The sequence below is a fragment of the Melopsittacus undulatus genome, chromosome 9, assembly GCF_012275295.1.
Source record: "Melopsittacus undulatus isolate bMelUnd1 chromosome 9, bMelUnd1.mat.Z, whole genome shotgun sequence".
Taxonomy (NCBI): Eukaryota; Metazoa; Chordata; class Aves; order Psittaciformes; family Psittaculidae; genus Melopsittacus; species Melopsittacus undulatus.
In genome coordinates, this window is record NC_047535.1 from 9,004,612 (window position 1) to 9,028,531 (window position 23,920).

The following is a 23,920-nucleotide window of genomic DNA, read 5'->3' on the forward strand; positions in this document are numbered from 1 at the left end:
ATGAGGCTGGACTGGGGAATCTTCCCAGGAAATTAATAGATGTAGGATTTCATCTAGAAGTCTGGCATGCATTGCTATGACCAAATAACTGATAACCGTGCAGTACACTGAACAGACTTTAAACTCACCATTCTCTGTAGTTAACCTACTGCTGATTTGAGATACACCATATTCAAGCAGGGTCAATCAGGTGTACTGTAAATAGGAAGCTGCTTACCTGCTGAATTTATTCAGTGGAAGCATCTTTAGCTGCGACTGTGTCGAAGAGACAAAGAGAACCTGATGCGGCATGTTTCTGTACAGCTTAGCTTTATTTGAAGTGCCCTAACTACATGGCTTTAAATTTTCCAGTAAGTGGGGGTTTGGTTTTTAACAGCATAGCAATGAATAATAAATTGGAATAATTTTCTCTTCCAAATTTTGGAACTTATCAATTGCGGTATTAAAGCAAGGTACCATCAACAGTAAAACACAAGGCTAACTATGCTCTTCCCACCTTGAGTGGCTACATACATTGTTGTTACAAAGATTATGCCATAGTTACTCTGGCAGACCTCAAACAGCAACTACAACAAGCTCACCTACATTCAAGACACAAAAAGCTGGGGTGCTGTCTCAGACATTTGAACATACCAGTTCATTAGGCTCAGACATATTTAGGTCAACACTGTTTTTTGATTTCTTTTTGTTGAGTTTTGTCCCAGGTTTCGGATACTTTTCCTTGTTATGAATGACTTGAATGTACTGGTCATTGCCACTGTTCTGTGGATCACTGCTGGATTCAATGGAAATGGAATCAGACTCTGTTAGAGACTGCTCCAGCTTTTGCTTTGATTTTGGTTTCACACGAGGCTCAAGGTAGTTCAGGTGCACTTTCTTGTAAGCATATGGAGGCCTATCCAGGTCTAGCTCAAAACCGTCATCCCAGGATTTGTAATGCACTCTGGCTAGATCTTTGCTCATAAGAATGTGGCCATCACCATGTTCCCCAATGTAAAACCGTGGTGCTGGGCGAAGATCAGACAGTGAGCGTGGGCGATGGGATCTGTTCATGAATTCTCTACCAAGTTCCTCTTCATCCTCTTCATCTTCACTGGGATGAGGGGAATACATCTGGTGTGGTGTTCGAACCACATATCTCCTGATGTTTCGTGGGTACAACTCAATAATACCTTCTGGTTCCCCCTTCCTGAAGTGCCTTTGGAGTCGTGAGGTAGAACGCAGTGATTTTTTGCGGGTCTCATTTTCATTAACAAGAAAATACCTGGTAGTATATGGTCTACATGCCACAAAAACAGGAGCTCCTGCCCCAGAGGCATCCGGATTTACCTGCCGGATCCCTTTTCTGAAGAGAGGCTCAGAATGAGCATCTTCAGTGTGCTTTTTGAAATTCACCGGTGCATAGGACTTCGTTTTAGAGAGATCACTTGCACTCCTATGCACAACGCTTGGGTACCTTTGGAAAGGGGGAAAAAAAAAAGGAGGTACTGAAGTACACACATATCTATTAATGTAATTAATAAATAAATAAAGTATAAAAAGTTCATTGCTCTCAAAATCAAACTCTAGATTTCAGGGTGAAGATTCAGCTAGACCTGCACAGGCATTCTGCACCAAGTTCCTTCACTTTTACTGTGTTTGTCTTGTTCATGGAAAGGGGATCCTGCACAAACTATTTTCAATTATGTGCCTGAGGGGAAGCCTGATATTTATATTTGCTTGAGGTTTTCAAAAGTTTTATAATCCCATCTCAGTTAAGGGAGAGTTAAAGAAGTGATGTAACCAGCAATCTGAATAGTACCCATGGATGAATCTCCTCTTAAAAAATTCTTCAGCCATTTTACTATTCCAGACAGTTGGAATACAAAGCTGTTTTGTAAATAAACATAGGTATGTCATGGAGCTGCTGAAATAAAACCCATTTCAAAACCAAAGCAGACTTGCCTGTTTGTGATAAGATCATTTCTTGGCTTCTGTATACTTGATGATGAGCAAGCTGGCGTTAAAGAGGTTGAAGTTGTGGGAGTTGCATTGATGGGTCTTGCAACATCAGTTGAGGGCACAGTTTGGGGTACAGACTGGGAAATGGTTTGTATTCTGGTGCCTTTGATCACGGGAGATTCAAAGTTCAGGACACTGCCATTCTTTCGGGGGGTTGAGGACCGAGCAGAAGACTCCTGGCTAATATCAGCTTCTTTCTCTGGTCTCTTGTCATTCCCATCCAGATTTTGGATTCTGGCTAGAAACCAGAAATTATTACAGGAACCACTGAGATTTCTAAATTTAGAAGCTACAGTGGCTTAAATTCATTCTGCAGTCATGGAATCTAGTGCTGACAGAATCTACTGTGTTCAGAAAAGAGAAAGTGGTGACACACTGGGAGACATGGTGATAAAGGGCTGCACTGGCTTGCTACAGTACGTGGCAGATGTAGCACTGGGGAACATAGAAAAGACACTGGGCATTGCACTGCAGGATTTTGAAATGGGCAACAAGCCTGTGTCTCTTTTCCAGAGCCCCATTTTAGTACCTGATGCACACCACTTCCAATATGAAAGTGGCTAAATTCAGCAAGTTGGCTCCAGTGTCTGTGGTGGCTGCAGCCAAAAGCTGAATTTAGCTTCTGTTACAAAGGAAATCTAACTAGGACACATACCTTTTTGCCCTTGATAGTCACTCCTGGTCACTATATTACTATACATTGGGTATTTCACCATCTACATGTCTGCTGGAGAACTATAAGCGTGTTATGGTAGCATTAAAATCCAGCCATAAGGCTACTGAATCATGTCTTAGGCTTGGCAGATTTTTACGTGCTTCCTTTCACTGGGAGTTATTAGAGGGATGGCATCCTTTGTGTGGTTTCTCATTGCTAAAATCTGAGAAGTGGAAGGTACAGGTTCAGATTCCCTCAGGCACAATAGACAATTAAGTCTGAAATCTTTTCATAGCTCATGAAATATTTCATCATCATAGGTGAAAGAATAGGGGCCATTCCCTATCTCCTGTCTACTAGACTCCGAATTTTGCGCAAGGTCTGACGTGATTTGAATCACCAGAGATGCCTCCCAGGTTCTGCCCTATTGGTGGTAAAAGCAGGAAAATATACAGTCCAAGGATCCCAGCAGAATGTAGGTGTAAACTACACACCTTGTTTCAGTGCTTCTAAGATTACATCAAGCTGAGCTCAGAAACCATCTAAAAGGAGGACTCTACAGGAAACAGTTTTTAAAAGGTAGTTGAACTTCCCTGTGTGTATGAGAAATCAGAATGTTTTTTAAATACAAGTGCTTCATTAATTTCTAAAGCTCACTGACTTACCTACTGCCATCTGAACCACCTTCTTCTTATCTTCAGTTCTTTCCTAAAATATATTCAGAAGAATAAGCAGCACTAAATTATTATGGATTAGAGAGTAAATTCACTGCTGTGTAAGGACAAAAAAACATAGGATTGGTGTTACATTGTGAAACACTCAAAATTAGAGATTTAATCAGGCTAGTTCCTTAACTGAGGACCCACCAAACTGCATGTAAAAGTACTTTTCCCTGTACTTACTGTTTGGATCTTCATTCTCAGTTGATTGTTGGTGTATTTTAATGATCTTGCAATGCTCTGTAGGTAATAGATCAGCATGCTAGAAGTGAAAGAGGTGATTATGAGTCATTTCAAACATTCCTGACAGTTTTCTCTTTGAGGGTTTGTAGGCCAGCAAAATGATACATAGGTTTATAGTTGCTGCTTTGTAGTATTCCTTTTATACCGTGATAATGGATATGGCCTTCTTTCAAGCAAACACACATGAAAAAGAAATGATACTGAAAAAAGGATTTAACAGCAGTTCTAATTGTGCATGTATTTTTGCTGTTTTTTACAGGTCTTTTTATTGTGCATAAAACCCTGGGTGCATTTCTAGCTTTTTTTTTAATTCTGGACATGATCAAAATGAAAATTTTGATAAATACTTTCTCATCTTTTTTTTCCCAATCCAAGGTTATGGAACAGAGACAGTAGGATTACAGCTGACTTTGCACACTTGTACCAGTCTAATTTTGTTGACCGACTGGAATAGCACCTTGTTTACACTGGCACAACCAAGATCAATGCTGGCCTGACGTAATGGATTACACTGGCTTTCAGATGAGGTAAAGTCTTACGGCTAGACTTCGTACCACAAACACTTACATGTGTGCTTAGCCATCAGTTTGAAGCAGCCAACAGATCTACTTAAATTTGTAAATATGTTCATATTTACATGGCTGGGACAAATTACAAGTAGGAAGTAGTGCTTCAGTCTTTTGGATTTATCAGAAAAGTTCACTGGTGGGACGAACCCTGCATTCATCTGTAGTTTACAGGCAAAAAATGATACAAAGGTAGATGCAGGACAAATGATACTTTGCAGAAGCAAAGTGATTTTCAAACAGCTCAAAATAAATATGAATTCCCAGCTGTGAACAATTATTTAGGACCTAGAGTAAGAAAGAACTACCTCTGGAAAGTCTGCAGCAGGTTATATTACATTAACACTTAAGAGCAGACCTTCATAATTGATTTATCTCATCAGAAATCAGGGTGACTGAGTAGCCTCTTTAAATTATAGACTGAGCCCTGTTCACAGTCATAAACTGAACACAAGAAAATGGAAAATTAATTTCTGAGGAGCATTTAAGGGGGAGGAAGGATCTGAAAACTTCTGGAACCAGCAGCACTGCAAGCCTTGGCACAATGTAGAGAACTTGCTCTAACACAGTATCCCAGAACAAGAAATTCCTCTTCAAAATGTGATGACAGTCTTTTCAACATACCCTTAATTCCTGTCTGATCCGTATGCCATATAGTCAATAAGGTGTTGTGTTGTTTTTTTTTCCCAGACATGCTTAATAAAATGACAATAATGCAGTGTTTGCTCCTCAGTATCAATGTTTGACTCTCCAGAGATATGACCAGTATTAATACAACCAATTTAACCTGCCTGTGAACACCAAAGTACTTACAATAATAGTAATAGTGCAGGAAGAACAACCACAGGACTGCTGATGTAAGTAATCACCGTGTTAAACCACGTGGGAAAATCACTTTTAATTGTTTCAGAAACAATATCATATATTTTTTCTTGTCCACTACAAGAGAGAAAGAAATAAATGTCAAATTAAGTTTTAAGAAAGTCCTAATGGGAAAAAAAGTCCATTTAATAATTATTTGCTTTTTAACAATTTTTCCAAAGCACAAAGGCTTGGAGGGTTCTTGAATTGAGACACAAGGCAGTGATATGTGCCAGATTGCTCGATGGCACATTACACTGTGTAAACATAAAATAACTGAACCATGATATAAAGCAAAATATCCAGCTTCACTCAGAACATTGATTTATTCACCCAATTAAATCTAAAACCGGTAAAACATTGGCAGCAGCAGAACACAGTCTTATCAACTTTTTTTCATTGGCAATTTGGGTATTGAACCCAATGAATTTATTGTGAGAGGATGAAATAAAGTCTTTGCACTTTTCATTTATCCATTATAACTTACCTAAAGGGACCACAGCTTAAAGATGGCTTATATCGGGCAATAGCAAAAATTGTTGGTAACATGCATAAGAACAACATGAACAGCAACATGGCCAAGTAGAAATTATTTGATCTGCAAGAAAACATAACATGTTTCAGGTTATACTAATCAGAGAGAAAAACAGAGCAAACAGGAAAGGTGCAAGTCTCTGTCTTCCTAATGAGTTCAAGATCTACATTTCTGAAAGATCAAAATCATTCTGCTATGATTAGAAAGTCTGAACAGAGCCAGTTGAAGCAGGCTGTTAATGGACAAAATCCTATTTGCACTGTTTTCCAGATACCACTGCTGCAGATAGAGAGTGCATTATGGCACTCTTCAATAAAACCTGACCTTAGTGCCCAGTTGTGTTGGGGAAGAAGAAGAACAGTAGCAGAAGTTGATTAATTTTCAAAACATGTTAGAAATAATTGATTCTTAAGAATTAAAGATGCACTAAGTTATTTGAATTTTGAGTAAATAATTAAGATATTCACCATGCTAGAAAAAAAAAATAAATGGAGAAGCAGATTGTGCAACTTTACAAACCCTGCAGTTTCTCATTGTTTTCTTCCACAGACCTTTGCTGTCAGTATTGTCAAATCTGATTGCCAACTTTCTGAGCTAAAACCTTCTGTTATTTTGCTCCTATGCACAGAAGACATTTCTGTTGCCTGCACTTGATTTGTTCTTTATCTTTTGTTCTCATTTCGACTAACCGAGATGCTCTGAAAACCTGCTGATGTGGTACATTACACGTTAACACAGCCCAGCTCCTCAGGTACATGAGTCCAATCAACTTGAGAACATTGAATGCTGGTAAGCAAGGTGAAAAGAAAGCTCCCATCCTGGAAAAATAATAGATCAGTGCTCAGTGTTGCCAGAAGCAATTTTAATAGTGAAAGAACATAGAAAAAAAAAAAAACCCAACAGCTCACCACCAACAGATGATTTCTTATTATAATAAAGTATAAATGATGGCATTACCAATATCCTACTGGACATTGGAAATCATCAGATTAACTTGGTAATCAGCCAACAAAGAAAAATCTCTTCCGTATTACATACCAGATCATTCCTTGGTTGTAGACTAAATGCAGTACATTCTCTGCAATTTTGAATTCTCCGTATTCTGGCTGCAAGAAGCACAGTGTAGGATGAATACCTTGTCTTAATCTTTATTTCAGATCATTTATTAGAAGCATTTGACTGAATCAGTTTGCAGACAGCTGGTAGACTGAAATGTTCAACTCAAATACCAACTTTTGGCAGGCAGTGGGAACACAGTAAAAGCTAGTAAGTGGATTAATTCCTCTCTAGTTTACTTCACATCTTTAATTAAGGACAAAGAACAGTCTTCGGCCTTCCATGTCAAGAGCTTCTTGCTAAGCAGGTATTACTAGCTGTACTTTTCTTAAAGGGCTATATGCTTTTTGCTATGGTCCCTTGGACCACTGTCTGCATTATGGATAGATGTTACAGGTACAGAAAAGATAATGTGGGCAGCAACTCTGCTGTCTCGTCTTTGACTCTGGGACGGCCCCGTGATCTTGCTTTGAGACAGACAAAGATTTTAGCACCACAACCATGCTTGAGAAAAACATCAATCTCTTCATTTACCCTGTGCCATTTACCCACTACTTCCTATTTACAGGGAAGGAGCCTACTCACCTTCTACCTTAGTTTGATAAAATAAAGACTGTACTTACAAACTTGCTTTCTAGATCCCAGCACCAGCAATCACTTAAGTATCGGACACACAGTCCACGGAAAAAATCAATTAGCAGGATGCTTGCGACTGTGAAAATCATGTCGATAATTGAAAGCTTTAGCATCTCCTGAAATACATTATTCACAGGTAATGAGTCATGCTGGAAGCAAATGCATGTGGCTCTTGTTGCATTTCTACTTGTATTTTGGCTCAAGCTTAGTATCCTGATAAAATAGGATTTAAATATAAATTATTTCCTTTTAAATTTTTCCAGTTTGACATTTATCTTATTTGTCTTTGATCTAGCAAAGAGAACAAATATAATGAAACTTCCAGTGTTCCTCCTGTTGCTTACAGCAATAAAACTGGCGATGATGGCTTCAGGCTTTCTTTTCAATGACTGCTCTGAAAATTTATCTCCATAAACTGAAATGGGCTGTTTTTTCTACTGTACCTAGTCCTTTTTATTACACTGACTGTTGCGATATGTACTTGCTAAGTGTTTCACAATGACAAATGCTTATTTTTCATAGAAAACCAAACCCTGGCAGGAGGATCATCAAGCCATTAGAGACCTGTTTACTGCTTATAAATGAATGGGGTTTTCCTATATTTAATTGAATTTTTAAAATGTACAATTAAATAAAAAGGTTCATTTCCAAACATTCTAGCCCATTCTGATGGGAAAAACCAAAACAAACCCAAACAAAAACCACACAAGCAAACAAACAAAAAAAAAACCCCAAACCAAACCCCAAAACCACCAGCTAAGAAAACCCCACAAACACCATACACACTAATTCTAAAAATTTCCTGATGATTTGCAACAGGGAAATTGGCATATGGGAATAGAAATCAGGCTAATAAACCTGGGGGGGGGGGGGGGGGGGGGGGGGGGGGGGGGGTCTGCTTCTCCAAACAATCAAACAGGACCTTTAATAGTGAGCACTCTGGAACAAGGAGCTCAGCAAGTCAGAAGCACACTATCATCAGTCACTCTAGTAGCTTAAGCAGACGTGAGACATTGACAGTGACCAAAGCACATTGGGATCAAAGGACATCTTTTGAATTTTGTGTGGCTAAAATGTGTTGGTTCCACTGCTAGTCACTCCAAGTAATGGCACTGTATGCTTCACACAGAGAGAAGCAAAATTGTCATATTGTCTGCAGATTTTCTGCAGTCTGACTGTGGGAACATGTATACATGGCTCTGCATGGATCTCCAGAGATCTGCCTCTACAGAGATGACGACACAGACCAAAGACTGCCAAAAGAACATCTGTTCAACACTAAACACAATGTAGATAATGTAAAATAATAAAAAACAAAGCTTGGATCTGCGGCCATGGAACTTCACACACTGACTTTACTCTTCCTACACAATCCTTAGCTAAAATCTGGAATTTATATAAGGGAAAGCTCAAAAATTGAACACAGCACAAAGTGATTTTAATATTTTTGTCAAATGTGGGTTAGGAATATGTTGATAGCATAATAAAACAGTTACTTACTTGGCCAACGTATGTCTCCCAGCACTGATCCTGTGGATTCTGGGTGTTAGAGCTTAAGGAAACTGTTCTGTTAACCAGTGAGTCAGAGACTGTCATCCCTTGAGTGCGACTCTCTTCCAATGTGACAATGCCATTTCTCTTAAAGTGTACGTTGGGAACAGTTGTAGATAAATTGTCTTCTTTAGAAGGAGTTTTAGATGTTGAGAGTGTAGCAAAATTGCTTGCATTGTAGTTAACATCAGAGTCCTGAAATAATAAATGTCCCAAAAGCTACTTTTTCAACTGTACGTACATGCAGGTGTCTGCGCCTTCTACCATGTACACACAATGGCATCTCCTTGTGTATTTTCAAGCAGCAGTTAAGTAACTGGCTTTTTTTTATTATTAATTATTAATAGTTAAGCAATGCACAGGAACCTATTTAGTATGTTGTATCAGCAATTAAATGGATCCAGTTATCAAAAAACCCTGCAAGTAGTTGTAAATGAACATTGCAAACTGAACTTAACAACCCTAAATTGTAATGTTTTAATCAATGTCAACCAAATTTCATCAGAATTGATTTACATCACTATCTACATTATGGTGCCTATTTATCTATAAAGTCTACTAGCTTTACACATCAGAGAACATCAAGTTAAACTTACAGTGACACTCATACTGTCCACTTTATCCAGGAGAGCAATGATTAAACTGTAAAGGTTTCCAAGGTATAGAACAAGAACCCTGAAACAAGAATAAGTTATCAGCATTGTTATAGCATTGAATTCTCATACATTGTCTGGTTTGGTTGGACTAAAATGTTCTACCAAAACACATCTCTTCCTCCCCTTCTCCTCACATCATTTCTACACTGCTTGATGCCCCTACCTGGCAAGCTGAAAGCGAAGAGTGGTCCTTGGGTGATACATCTCCAGAGCTGCCACAAGCTCAAAAGCAGAGGGTGCAATCATTGTAATCAGTGACACAACTACGCTTACCTACAGAACAGAAAGATGCAACATTTTTGTAGCTTTTCATGTGGATCATCTGTGGTGCCACAAGTGAAATAATGCTGATGCACATGCATTAGTGGCTGCTTTTCTTGGAAGAGATGCTTAAAAAAGTTATTATTGACATTTGTAATAACACTTATGTTCCAAAATTATCAATGTGGAATATCACTCAGGAATCTTTATTCCAGACATCTCAGCTTTAAAATTACTAATCCTGATTATAGCACAGAATTGGCATAAAGACACTGTGTACCTCATTTTTTTCCCAAAGAGTCAGTTCCTTTTTGGTGCGCTCTAACTTTTGGGATCGATCCACGACAAAGTATATAATGTAAATACTTCCAGCAAGCGAGAGAAGCACAAGGATGTTTGCAATAATTCTTAAGCTTATAGTCACTGCCCTGGAAAAATGAAAAGACACAACCTATACAGTAGGTCTCACAACACCAGGGGTCTTTTCTAATATGGTTTTAGAAGTATGAGACAAGCAGATTAGCACTGCTATCTACATTGAAACAGTGGTTTGAAAAGTATCTCTGATCTTATATACATACAAGTTTTTGCTTTTCTTCTTTTCCTGCTCTTCCAATATAGCTTCCTTGAAAGAAAAACAGCATTATCATTTGAATAGAGTTCAGCAAAAACAATGCACATATATTTCACAGAAGATATCAAATATACTAATAAAAAACTTTACATCCTGGAAGTGCAAGTAGATAAATACTTCTCTGCCCTGCACAGCTTTTTAGGAATAAGTGAGCTCAAATAGCAAAGGAGATTTCTGAGGAGCTAATACACAGTAATCAAATAACTTGTGCACTTTCAGTCATGCATGGTCAATGGGGTACAACCAGAGACTGGCACTGCCACTTCTTTTTGCAGGATCTGTGTGTCAGCAATGTAATACAGAATTGTCAAGTTATCCTCAGTCATAGAAATAACTAAGTATCATAGCTTCTTAATTTACCCTTGACACAATTTGAAGTAATTTTGTTCAATGACTTAATGAGATACACCAAATTTAGGAAATAAATTACTCTTGATGATAACCCCAGCTGTTCTTAAATTCTAAATGGAAAACATCTGTGTTTAAAGCAATTTTCTAATGTTGAGAGAGCTGCAACATGTCCCTAGACCATTTGTTACAGAGAGATGAAATAAATCACAGAATTCATAGAATATCTCCAGTTGGAAGGGACCTAGAAGGAAAATCTAGTCCAATTCTTTACTCCTTGCAGGACTAACTAAAACTTAACCTCATGACTAAGAACACTGTCCATATGCTCCTTGAACTCTGACCATGCTCGGTGCTCTGACCATTTCCCTGAGGAGTCTGAATAATAGCTGGTAAAGTAATAAAGAAATAACAAGAAATGCACAGGAAATTATAAACAAGCTTCAATCTTGGACAATGTGGAGAAGGTCTTTTTACAAAGACATGCAGTGACAGGACAAGGGGTAATGGCTTCAAACTAAAGGTAGATTTACATTAGGTACTAGGAACTAGTTCCTCATTGTGAGGGTGGTGAGACCCTGGCACAGGTCGCCCAGAGAAGCTGTGGCTGCCCCATCCCTTGCAGTGTTCAAGGCCAGGTTGGATGGGGCTTGGAGCAACCTGATCTGATGGAAGATGTCCCTGCCTGTGGTAGTCGGTTAGAACCAGGATCTTTAAGGTCCCTTCCAACCCAAACCATTCTATGATTCTCTGATTCTCAGTAAAAGAGAGAGGTAAAGCTTACTGCTATTTTAAAAAGCATCTTGTGAAATGTGAGGTGGGGTTCTCCTGCTCCACCTGTTATGAATGAATCCCTAAGGCATAAAACATTTGCTTTGCATAAAAAAATAGAAATCTTATGAAGTAGTACATTTTCCCAACAAATCCTTTGTTAACATGAATGTGATTCTATTATTCAATTAAACTGCATCTAACTTCAGTCTATCTAACTTCTTGTCTCACATACAGCAGTATTAAATAAAGCTCTTCCAAAGAGGAACACAGTAGTCTTGCTGGGACAGAACAACAGTTTCAGCAAATTTAATGTGACTGTGGCCAAGAAGGCAAACGGCATCCTAGGGTGCATTAGAAAGGGTGTGGTTAGTAGGGCAAGAGAGGTTCTCCTCCCCCTCTACTCTGCCTTGGTGAGGCCGCATCTGGAATATTGCATCTAGTTCTGGGCCCCCCAGTTCAAGAAGGACAGGGAATTGCTTGAAAGAGTCCAGCGCAGAGCCACAAAGATGATGGAGTGGAACACCTCCCTTATGAGGAGAGGCTGAGGGAGCTGGGTCTCTTTAGTTTGGAGGAGACTGAGGGGTGACCTAATCAGTGTTTACAAATATGTAAAGGGTGAGTGTCAGGATGATGGAGCTAGGCTTTTTTCAGTGATATCCAGTGATAGGACAAGGGGCAATGGGTGTAAACTGGAGCATAGGAGGTTCCACGTTAACATCAGGAAGAACTTTACTGTGAGAGTGACAAAGCACTGGAACAGGTTGCTCAGGGGGGTTGTGGAGTCTCCTACGTTGGAGATATTCAAGGCCTGCCTGGACAAGTTCCTGTGTGATGTACTCTAGGTTACCCTGCTCTTGCAGGGGGGTTGGACTAGATGATCTTTTGAGGTCCCTTCCAACCCTCGGGATTCTGTGATTCTGTGATTGCAGTACAACACAGAAATATGATACCCACACTCCCATAGACAAACAGATCTGTAAATGAATAGGAAATGCAAGGGAATAACAGGAAAGACTTATATATCTTACCGATTAACAAACAAAACAACTGTAAATAATTTGAGGGTCAGTTGCTCACCCTAATGCTATTAACTATGGCAGCAGCTTTGCTCTCTGCAGCCTCGGGGTTTCCTATTAAATAGTCCCAAGCACAGAACAGTCTCCAACAAAAAGTGTAATTTTCATCAGAGGCACTTGCTAAGCTCATTCTTGAGTTTTTTGCCATTCTGTAAAAAAAAAAAAAAAGGAAAAAAAAAGAAAAAGAAAAGAAATATTCAGCTGTTAATGCATGAATATGAGTATGAAGGAAATCACTGGCTTGGCTCAGTGTTTAGATGTCTACGCCTTTAGAGCTATCAGAAGTTTGCAGCAACTCGTGTCATTGTTGGCAGTGTTCTGAAGAGAATAAAACAGGGTGGGGTTGAGCATGACTTTCCCTTCTGTTCTAATGCAGAAGTGACTCACTGTGGAAGGGCATTTTGATATTTACTTTCTTTATAGCTGACAAGTAAAGCAAATAAATCTCACCAGAGCATGGATTTAAACATATATCAATTTTACGATCTCCAGGTAGGATCCAGGTGGAAGATATCACCACTAAGATCACTGTTACTGCAATTACAAGGTAATTTGGCAAAACCGGTGATCATGCACAAGATCTGTTTGTTTCCTGTATTGTTTTCACGCTCAAAATATGTGTTATTGTCAAATAGAAACCCAGTGCCCTTTTACAGACCTTGGGAAAAAGAAAGAAACCCCCATCTACTCATCTCAGATAGGCAAGAAAGCAGTATATTGCAAAGCGTGAAAAATGAAATGAAAATTAATAGCTTATGAAAGGGCATCCAAAAGGACAGCATCAAAAAGGGAACTGTAAGCAGCTAAGCGAAGAGTCAGTGAGCTAAGGCAGAAGGGGAAGGGCTAATCATATCCAGAAACTGCGAGTGTGTAGATGAGTGCCAAACATAGCGGTGACCCTTGTCACAAACCAGCAGGTAGAATAAAAATAAATGAGAAGGGAAAGTTTGGCATCAAAACTGAGAGTTGTTACAGGCAGCGCTCAAAACGTCCCTGGACTGCATTGTGACAGGTAATAGGTATCCAGGAGGAAAAGGAAAGCAAATCAGGAGAGGATAGAGTGACCTTGCTCCTCTCCAAGCAATGCACATTCCTGGATTTATGGTCAGCACTAGCAGCCTTGCTGTCTTTGCTAACTCCTACTCCTGGCCTTTCAACAACAAAGAAATGAAGCTTACATTTGAAAGAGTGGCACATACCAGCTGAAGTAATGCAAATTATATTATAACTAGAATAGGGGTTTTGTATTTGTATTTCAATAGATGGGAATAATAATGCTGAAAGCATTATAGTTAAAATGTAAAATTTTGTCATAGCAATATTTATGCCAGAAAAGAGGAAAATAGAAAGGACCTCAATGAGTGTCAGACTTTATACAAGCACAAAGCACACAGATCATTTCCTTTGTGACCCTCCTCCTGTTATAGACTGGGATATTGAAGAGAGATGATAGCAAGATGAAGAGCAAACTAGAATTAAACACAGCCTGCCTCCCTGGTACTAGCAGACTTGAGCAGATTAATAGAAGTATGCAGAAAAAATACAGAGGAAGCGGGATAAATACGCTATTATGATTGCCTGAACACACAAGCTTATTAACAGCAATAAATGGGAAGTCTTACTTTTTTAAGAGAATGATGAAGCTGTAAGCAAACACTGCCATTCCAACAAGGAAGTAGGCAAGAGGCAGCCGATACCCAGCTTTCCCAATCTTCCTGTCGTGACCGTAATAGCCATAAAACAAAACAGAGTACTGGAGGTAGCCCTGCAAAGACCAGAGCCTGTAAATAAGAGCAGTAACTAATGATAACAACAGAATAGTGATAGTGAAACAATTAAAGGTGGTTTTAGTCTTGCCCCTAGTGACCAGATGGTGTCCAGATCTTGAGCAGATTTAACTTGATCCTCAGGAATGGTCTTTCTGTCTGTGGTGCCAAACGGTGCCCCGGCCAGTAGCTGGGAAAGAGAGAGGAGGTCTCAGACACTGTGTGAGCCCATCTGACCCACTGGTGCCCAGCAGAACCCACTAAGAGCTGCCTGCACAGATGATACCATCAGGAGAGTGGGTATTGAGACACTCCTTGTTCTAAACCAGAAATTCCATGAGAAATCCTGCATTCATCTCCCACTGAACCAGGTGGGTTGTTTTGTTGGTTTTTTTTTGCTATCTGTGGTTTACCAATGAGGAAATTTAGTGCTCTGTAGACACCTTCAAAATGGCTGAGAAACAGAAAGAGATAACTAAAGCCATTAACAAAATGGCTTTAGAACCTGTGTTAATTTTAAGCATTTTAAAATTAAACATGACAGTGTTTGATCTCAGAATGGTATTTCAAAATGAAATCTACTTTTAAAAAATTGAAAAAATTAAAAGAAATTAACTAAATACCCTTTTTATTTCAGTTTACTTTTTTGTTTTTCCTGGGGGTACTATTTCTTTTTTACCTTAGCTAAAATGTTGTCTGATAACATTATTAAAGCCCAAATTAGGTGAAGCAATATATTGTTTATGAATAATTTAACAAAGTTAACAACAAGCCTTACTTGCATGCAAAAGCAAACAAAGTTGTGGCTGTTTAGAACTTGTAGAAAATAAGTTCTGATGTACAGTAATCTAGAGTCTGGAGAGGGATGTTATATTTTCTGCCTGTAAATGACACTTGACAGGACTTGAGTGTGCTCAATACCAACTGCAGCTTTTAGGATTTGGTTCTCCATTTTAGTAATCAGCTAAAACTGTATTCTGTAAAAGCATTAGTACCGTGTTGACAAAATATCATTTCTTAACACTGATAGCAACAATCTCTTCTCCTTTGGCAGATAAAACCTCTCTTAGCAGGTGAATTAATTTTTAAATAATTCATTTTAAATTGTACATTGCAAACTGATGTATGCATGTAAGTGTGGCATTTGCTTAGTTTGGAAAGTAAAGTGCAGCAGTATGCATTTTTATGTAAATATTAACAGCATGTTCTTACCTCTGGTAAGACTACAAATGCTCCTGTCATTATCGTAAGTACAATATTGATTCCAAACAGCCATCTCAGGAAGATGAAGTAAGAGGCTACTCCAGACCCAAAATGACCTTAAACCACAGTAAACAGTTATCTGAGCTACACAGTCTATAAAAGCTCTTATCATTTATTCATTAAGTATTATTTGAATACTAAAACAATGGAAAAACATTTCTTATTCATGCAGGGCATACAGCAAAGTAGAGAATGTTAGTTTGTCATTGAAGAAAATAATTCCAACACAAACTCTGTTTGGGAAGTCCCACAGTTACCAGCAGCATTTAAGCAAGGAGCACAGAGGTGTGACCTAATTGCTATGTAATGTTAAGGCCTGCTTTAATTCAATTGAAAGACTCAAATGCTGGTGACCCAGGTTACAACTACACTTGACCCTGGGCAGATCTGGCTATGCTGGCTTGAGGATGTTGCCTCAAGGACTCTGATAAACTATAACCAAATCTCGCTGCATTTTCAGAACCACAATAGGATAAATTACACTTTTTAAAAGCTAGCCCCCACTGAGACTGTAAATGAGAATTGTGCAGTGTCTAAAGCACCAAGAAGCAAAAACAGTTTTAAATGAAAACGAAACTGCTGAAAGTGTGCATTTAACTCTCCCAAATATTATTTAATTCAGTGTATTAAAAAATAAGCTCTAACACTCAGAATTTTAGAAAGTGCATTGCTGTACAATAACATTAAGTCTTTGTACTTACTTTCTATTTTCTTTATTCTCATTTCCCAAGGAATAAAAAGGACCACAAAATTATATGCAAGTCGAATAAACTTTCTCCAAAGCTGAGCAAAAAGCAGAGAAATGAGAAATATGACAGTTATGCATGTAAAAAACCCAACCAAACAAAAAAAAAATCCCAAACAAATTCGGAGTATTTAGCTCATATGTCTCATCTTGTATCACAAAAAGTATTACAAACATTAATTACTAAGATCTTGGAGCTTGTCTGAGAGTCAGGAGCCACCAATCTACATCTTTTACACATAAAGACCATGACGAACCAACAGAAGGAAGCCAACAGGTGCCATTCCCTGTCACCCTTGGTGGCTGTGGACGGGAAGAACTGCAGATAAGGGCCAGGCAGCAGCTCCAGGCAGCTGAAGTCCTCCATATTGAGTCCTGCCAAGACACGTTGCCTCCCTATAGTTTGTGAGGGAATCCCACTGCAGCACATGTAATAAGTTTGATTTCTAGGACAAATGAACAACAAACTACAAATTTCAGAGAAGCATAATGCCTAAGAGGAAATTTGCTAGAAGGAAAACTTAGTTTTTGTATTCAACAGCAGCAAATTCAACTATTATGTTCTCAGCTGACACCAGCAGAAAACCTGCAGTTATATTTTCTAGAGTATTCAAACTCAACTTTTTGCACAGTCACAGGAAAGCATCTTCCTGCAGACAGTGGGTTGTACATACACATGTGGGGGAAGAAACAAAATCTGCATGTGCAAAATTGAGTGCAATTTTGGATGTGTTGAATTAGAGCTATAACATTACTGTGTCAACAAAAAAAATTTATGTATTGTGCACTAAAAGTATCAAAAAGTATCAAAAGTACCAAAAGCACTAAAAAAGTACAGCTAGATATTAAAAAATCCCAATCCTATATTTTAGGCAGCAGCAGTGTCAATATTGCATGATGTAATCTAATCTTCTAGAATCTAAGAGGAGTAAATAACATTTTAGCTGCTGAACATACTATCAATCTCTTTGGCCAAAGTTAATTAATTTTTATGGTGCTGTGGGTATTTTATTGCATGAAAGGGAAGTATTGTAATTAGACAAAGAAATTGCAGATGCTGTGAGTTGCATGGAAATTGCTGGGATGGTTACTATCATTTGAAACCAGCAGTCACCAGGTTGAGAAAGGAATCAAGCAGCTTGTGCAAGTTGTGCTGTTTCATAAAGTACACAAAGGTGTCTATTTGTAGTAGTATTTGTTAATAGTATTTGGAGTAATATTTGTTAAAATTATAATTAGATAGCAGTCACCTCTTTTCTTACCCACTGCATACCTGAAAAGGTAATTTATGCTCTTAGAATCCAGAGCATGGACATCTAGCATTAATGGAAAATGTAAAATTAATTGAAAAAGTAAAAAAATACAAGGCAAATATAAAATAATTGAACTGAGAAGGAAAAAAACCCACCTTTTGTGTCATTTTCATGAGTAATAGCATTAATGGATTGTCCAATTATCAACAGTGTATATTTCGCCAAGTTTAAAAACTTATTTAAAAATTTATACATTTACAGCTGCATTTTGTTCTTAGTACATGTTCTGCCATTGAATTCTTAATTCTGATAATATAGTGCTTGTTTTGCTGTGCCACAATTCTTCTCTCCTTGATCACTGTGCTATTTTCTAAGAAAATACATGAAAATGAAGCCCTTCCAATTAAAAACCCAAACACAACTCATTCTGTTGCATTTGCCAAATTTAGCCCTGATGTACTGATGCAAAGTCTATATTCCCTAATTTGTGCTAGGAAAAAAGAAAGAATACAGCTCCTCTAGATATAATGAGCAATGCTGAATTATATCCCTGTGTTGAGTATCTTCAAATACACACAACAGAAGTAATTAGCTTAGATACAAACTTTTATTCACTGTGAACTCTAAGATGAAAACCTCTGTGTTTAATAGGAAGGGGAACATGAGCAAGTAATGAGCCCAGTCTCTGATTTACTGACATATTGCAGACCCCTAGCACTTCTCTTTCTAGGTAACACCCTAATTCTACTCAAGTCAAAGGCAAACCCCAGTATTAGTTTTGACAGCATTTGTTACTTCCACTGCATTTGCCACACATGCAAAAGCAGAACAAAGATAAATTATTGATTCCTAGCTTGGAAAGTGGTACTGTAAACCTTTGCTGCAGGCCAGCATAACAGAACAACAAATACATATGCAGCCTTTCACTTCTTCACATTAATAAACCACATGATTTTCTATTTTACTGTTACAACCCTGCCTTTTTGAATGATGATGTTAGTCATTAAAAGCCTGCTCATTATGATGACAAAAATATTCCTGACTACTTACATGACTAAAAATCTCTCCTCTGCTGGTTGTATATTAGGGACCATTTCCTAGATGTTATTAATTTCCCGAAATTAGGGCCAGGGTCTATTTTCAGTGGTGTAGATAGATTTGCTAAGATTAGATTCAAATTCTTTGAGTATTATGCAAGCAAAAATCTTCTTTAACAATGTATTCACCATAACCCATTGTCTTCCAAACTAAAAACTAGACACATTTTTCATACTAAACTATTGATCTGTGGCCCCGGAGTCTGGTGAAATAGCTCTTCAGAGAATACTGGCATTGTGGTGTTGGTATCCCATCCCCATCGCTCCCTCTAGTAGGCATCAGTATTTGTAAATTACTTGAGAAGGAAGTGTATACTGTGTTCATAGAAGGACCATCTCTCAACACATCAAATGTGTCTGCAAGAATGTAATTAATGAATTCACAATATGGAAATAAAAAGAAAAAGAAAGCAGCAGCTTTAAAATGCTTTTTCCTCCCTCGACGCAGTTCCCGAGTTGGAGATCAGGACTGCAGAGCAAACACGTGCTTCTAAGAATGAAATCTGCAGGTGACTGTTGGTGTAGAAAAGAGCTGTAATTTAAGAAAAAAGCAGGCATACCTCTGCCCCAGCAGCTTGGTATCCTCTTGTTCTAGTAAGCCTCCCTTCATACTTCAACACAATCTCCTTTGCCTGTCTGCACAAGAAGGTGGAATTTGTTCAATATTGATCCCATTACATGGAGCCCCTTATTCCGTGCAAGTGGCAACTAGCAAAGTTGTCAAATGCTCCAAAATACAATTGTGGGTTTTCTCACCAATAGACTCTTATCCAAACAAAGCTTTTTTCTTTTCCTGTTGAGGATTTACTGACAATGTATAACCACTGAGAATTTTTAATGAGAAAACTCAGCATTCAAAAGTTTGACTGCAGGAAGAGTTTTCTATTCCTCTATTTTTCTAATCTGTCTTTTTGATTCAAACCCTGGGGCAACCCAAATGAGTAAAACTAAAAGATCACCATTATGGTCTGGTGACTCTCACGTGAATACTAACACCTCTTCTGCAAACATGGTGTAGCGCTCTTGTAAGAAGCAAAGAGGTGCAGTATTCATCTGGTCATATGCAGTCTTTGACCTCAGCAGAGGGGGGATGGTGAACACCAAAATCTCATCAACAAGAGCAAAAATGCAGCAAGTCAGACTCTGCCTGAGGAAAGTCCCTCTTTGCTTTGAAGATTGCAAAGGGCCTTCACTGCTGCTAGGGATTCCTTATGACTAAAATGGCATCCTTGAATCATACAGAGGCTTATGAGAAAGATGTCAGATAATAAAGAAAAATAAAGCAAGCGCCAAACAGATTTTGCTTTGAAAGACCTGGTACAATTTAGGCAGGTGGCCCACAGAGTTTGGTACCAGCTTTTTCATTGTACATTTGGGATTATTAATATAACTACTTCCATTTACCATGTATTAGCTGGAGATTTTGATCAGCTTCTGCTTTCATACCGTGCAATTACCTTTAAAACAGTAGACTGCTTTTCCTTTTTGGGACAGAGTGAAATGGTTTAGCTTAAAAACATATTACTGAGCATTATCAACAGCCTTTCCTTAGACCACTGAATAACTGACACACTGTTTTAATAGCTAATAGCCAAAGCGTGGTTTCAGTCTTTCTTTTCTGCACAGTCACTGTCTAAGGGGAGCCATAGGCATGAAAAGGAGACAATTTAACCTGCAGACTTTCCAACCCGAGGCTGCTACCTTCGGCCAGCTCTTGGTTCTAGTCAGAGCTCCCACAGAGCATGCTTTCCTAGCAGCTCTTAACCATTTCTGTGTGTAATCCCTTCCAGGTTACACTGAAATAGAATCTCCTAAGGCTGGAAGCACTGTCATAGTCAGGGAGACTGAAAGCTTTGGTGCAAACACCTTTACCTGAGTGCTCTCAGCTTCTGCCTCATTGGCCACGGCTGGCACCGGATATTGGACATAATCTCCTTCTGGTACTGGATATTCTGGAAGACCTGTTCTGGATCATGGCTCTCAGCCTTTTCTTCACTGATATCTTCATCTGAGTTGCTGGCAGCCCAACATACATGCCATGAGAGGAAAAACAAAACAAATTTTTCCCATTAAGATCTCCAGCAAACTGGATTTGCACAAGATCTAACCTATTAGAGCAATATAAAAGCAGCGAGCTTGGGAACTCGCACAACTTTACTGTTTTAAGGTTGATGAATAATTTGGATGATTTCCCCATCTCCAGGATGTGCCTCTTTCCCTCCTCACCACTTGCTGCTCAGTCATAAATTATCTCTACTCCCAAGCACAAATCCCAGTCTTTCTCTCCCAGCTTTTCCAGCCATAGAGCTTGTACACCGTGCTTGCAGGACATTCTGTATATTTTTCTAGAACGAAGTGCTGTCTAAACATTGCCAGCAAAAGCACTGACAATCATTTATTCACTGTGTGGTGGTAGACTTTTTTTATTGTAATATTTTATATTGTAATAATTTATCATTATTGTAATAATGACATTTTCCTATTAAAATGGGGGGACGAATACTTAGGTTGTGCTCACTCTTTGTTCCTGCTCCCTGCTGAAAGGGATGGGAGTGTGGGACTCCACACACCACAAATTACTTGTACCTGTTAAAAAGATTCGTGTGCTTTGATGCAGATTTCTGTGGATGATTATTAAATCATCTTTTCTGATGCTGTCACCACCTTTGGTAAGCTACAGCTCTTGCAATTTGGTATCTGAAACAGGATGTTGTCTATGAAACAGCAGCACTATTCATTCTTGCACAGGCTTAGGTCTATAAACCTGTGGTGACTGTTTGCCCCTGAATGAAATGAAGGGATCTGAAGTACTGCAACAACCACCAGCTAGGAAGTTTTCTAACTTTATTGCTATATATGTTTTGGGAAAGTTCCCTGCAATTTTGCTGAAGAAGCAACACCTTTTAATCACTTAGAAATAAATCATAAACTAAAGCATGCCTCTTAAGAACATTCAAAGGACATACTTCCTCAGACCACTGACACCAGTCCACAGTCTTGCCCCCTCAGTCACAGGGGACATTTGAGGGAAACGTACAATTACATAGGAAAAGTATTGAGAGATTTCTTACCCTGCTATACCCCGAACTCATTGGAGTCATACTGTTTTATGTACAGTGTTTATGTTGCAGTATAGAATGTGACTCTTGTGAAAATAAGAGGTTTGAAATACATCTAAACACAGAGAAAAGAATGAATTTTCTCATGCTCCTTTCCATGTTAAAACAAAAATCACACTGTCTAAATCAAAGTAAAAAGACAAGATCCCATTTCTATGCTAGATAAGGCAGATTTGCTCTTCAGGAGAGGAGCGTCTCTTACCTGTGGGGTGGCTCCTGGTAGGTGTAGATGTTGGCATGCCGCTTCACCGAGCGATACTTCTTGCAGGACTTGGCAGTTTTCACTGCAGCAGAACCCGTCGCTGCTGCCATGGGGGCAGGTGAAACTCTGACACACGAGAAGGAAGCCTTCAGTTCGCCGTCAGACGTCTCATATGCAGCCAAATGTTATTAAGAGCAGTGAGCAACTGCGAGCCCTGCCGAGCAGAGGATTGCTGCCTGTGCCTGGTGCTCCAGCCGTGGAGAGGACCTTAAAGAGGCAGTGCACAGCAGTTCTGGCCAGAGCGCTTCTAAGTGGGATGCCCAGAAGTAAGGTAGGGAGCAGAGTCCAAGAGTGAGCCAGCTGCAGGGCTTAATTCAATGAGGTATTTCCTCAAAATGCCATCCCACCACACTGGTCTGATCTGAGTGATGTTTCCAACATCAATATACTGTTGACATCTATGCTTCATGTGCTTGAGACAATGTTCTTCTTGGGTAAAGTAAGACAGTTTGCCTTTTGACCTTTACTAACAGAGAAAAACACAATGCCATTCTCCCACAGTATTTCCAGATCCTCTCCTAGAGGACAGCCCTGACAGAACATCACGATGCTTCTTTCCTGGGCCATGTACCAAACCCCTCAGTATTCATTATATCTAGATTTATGGTTTTTCTCTTGGAGGTATCAAAACACCAGTCAGGCAAGAGCAAATTACCAAGCAATTCACTGTTTCTTGGCAGTTGTAGTATCTCATATATGTTCAACTCCATTAATCAACTGTATCAGTCATTGCTGTATCATCTTTAGCATTTACTGTAAATACTGACTAGATTAGTGATAACGATAATGGTTATTCCTAGAGATAAAACACTGCAAAAATGACCATCTGATGCTCATTTCCCATTTCTTCAGCTCTACTGAACTATTTGTTACAAAATTAATTTGATGGATATGAAAATTATCTTTAACACAGAATCTCTTTAAAGGTAATTTATGGACTGGTGCTGTGAGCTTGAGGAATAAGGATGTCATTCCTGCATTTCACAGGAATGATGTACTCAGTGCCTATCATATAATGCTTACATATTACTACATCATTAACTAGCATCATATGGGCGTGAACTTCCCAATTCAGTCAAAGTATTCGTGTTCATGATAAAACTGATAGCAAAACACTAGTTTTCAGTTTTGACTGTCTCAACCAAAATACGGTAGCAATAGCTTTTGCTCAGTTACATCAACTCAAAAGGTAACCCATCCATTTAACCCAAGATTAAGCACTGGGCAGCTGACATGCTGCACTTACCAGCAGTTGTATATTCATTGGGTAGAGTCCCCTGACACCATTCCTGTAGTCAGCATCACCACCACCCTCTCCCATCAGCATCTGTGTGATCCTGGTATTGCATTGTCAGGAGAGGAGACTGTTCCAAGCTTTGCTGAGACTAGGGCAGCTGAAAAGCTTGACATATTGTCAAGTAAATTTGCAATGCCCTTCTCCATCATAAGAGTTGTGGGTACTCTGGGTTACATTATCAAAAAAGAGCAAAACTGACAAAGAAAAATTGACATGAATAGTTTCTATGGCCATATGATGCTCAGAATGTTGGAGAAAAAGGAAGAGGTTACAGAGAGTTTTCACTTCCTCCTAACTTGGTATTTTCTCTCCTTAATAGCTCTATGCGCAATACAGCAAGGGTTTCAGTTACATAAATCAATGGTCTGTTGTAGTTAACTTTTATTTGCAGCCTCTGACAAGAAAGAACATCAAGTTCCCTGCTAATACTCCTGTAGAGAATAGCACGGGCTGCTTTTTCCTTCGGCCCTGAGTTAATCTAAAATATTGCCCCTTGCTGAGAAATGTTACTTTTCCATTAACATGGTTCTGTCCATTGTATTGTAC

The 23,920-nt window shown here is 38.9% G+C and overlaps 1 protein-coding gene across 1 annotated transcript; it reads right to left on the reverse strand.

Annotated features, from left to right (window-relative positions):
- Nucleotides 1–292: 292 nt before the first annotated feature.
- TMC3 (transmembrane channel like 3) lies at nt 293–22,127 on the reverse strand. Its single transcript, XM_031048617.2, has 22 exons — nt 22,018–22,127; nt 20,569–20,712; nt 19,257–19,332; nt 16,303–16,384; nt 15,551–15,657; nt 14,430–14,528; nt 14,195–14,337; nt 12,574–12,721; nt 10,322–10,365; nt 10,021–10,168; nt 9,643–9,752; nt 9,420–9,498; nt 8,773–9,018; nt 7,260–7,388; nt 6,619–6,686; nt 6,270–6,398; nt 5,533–5,643; nt 4,998–5,123; nt 3,559–3,637; nt 3,322–3,364; nt 1,945–2,239; nt 293–1,456 (listed from the first exon to the last, which is right to left on the reverse strand). The coding sequence occupies exons 1-22, from the start codon at nt 22,125–22,127 to the stop codon at nt 616–618; spliced, it is 3,357 nt and encodes a 1,118-aa protein (XP_030904477.2). The 3' UTR covers nt 293–615.
- Between the last annotated feature and the right edge of the window lie 1,793 nt (nt 22,128–23,920).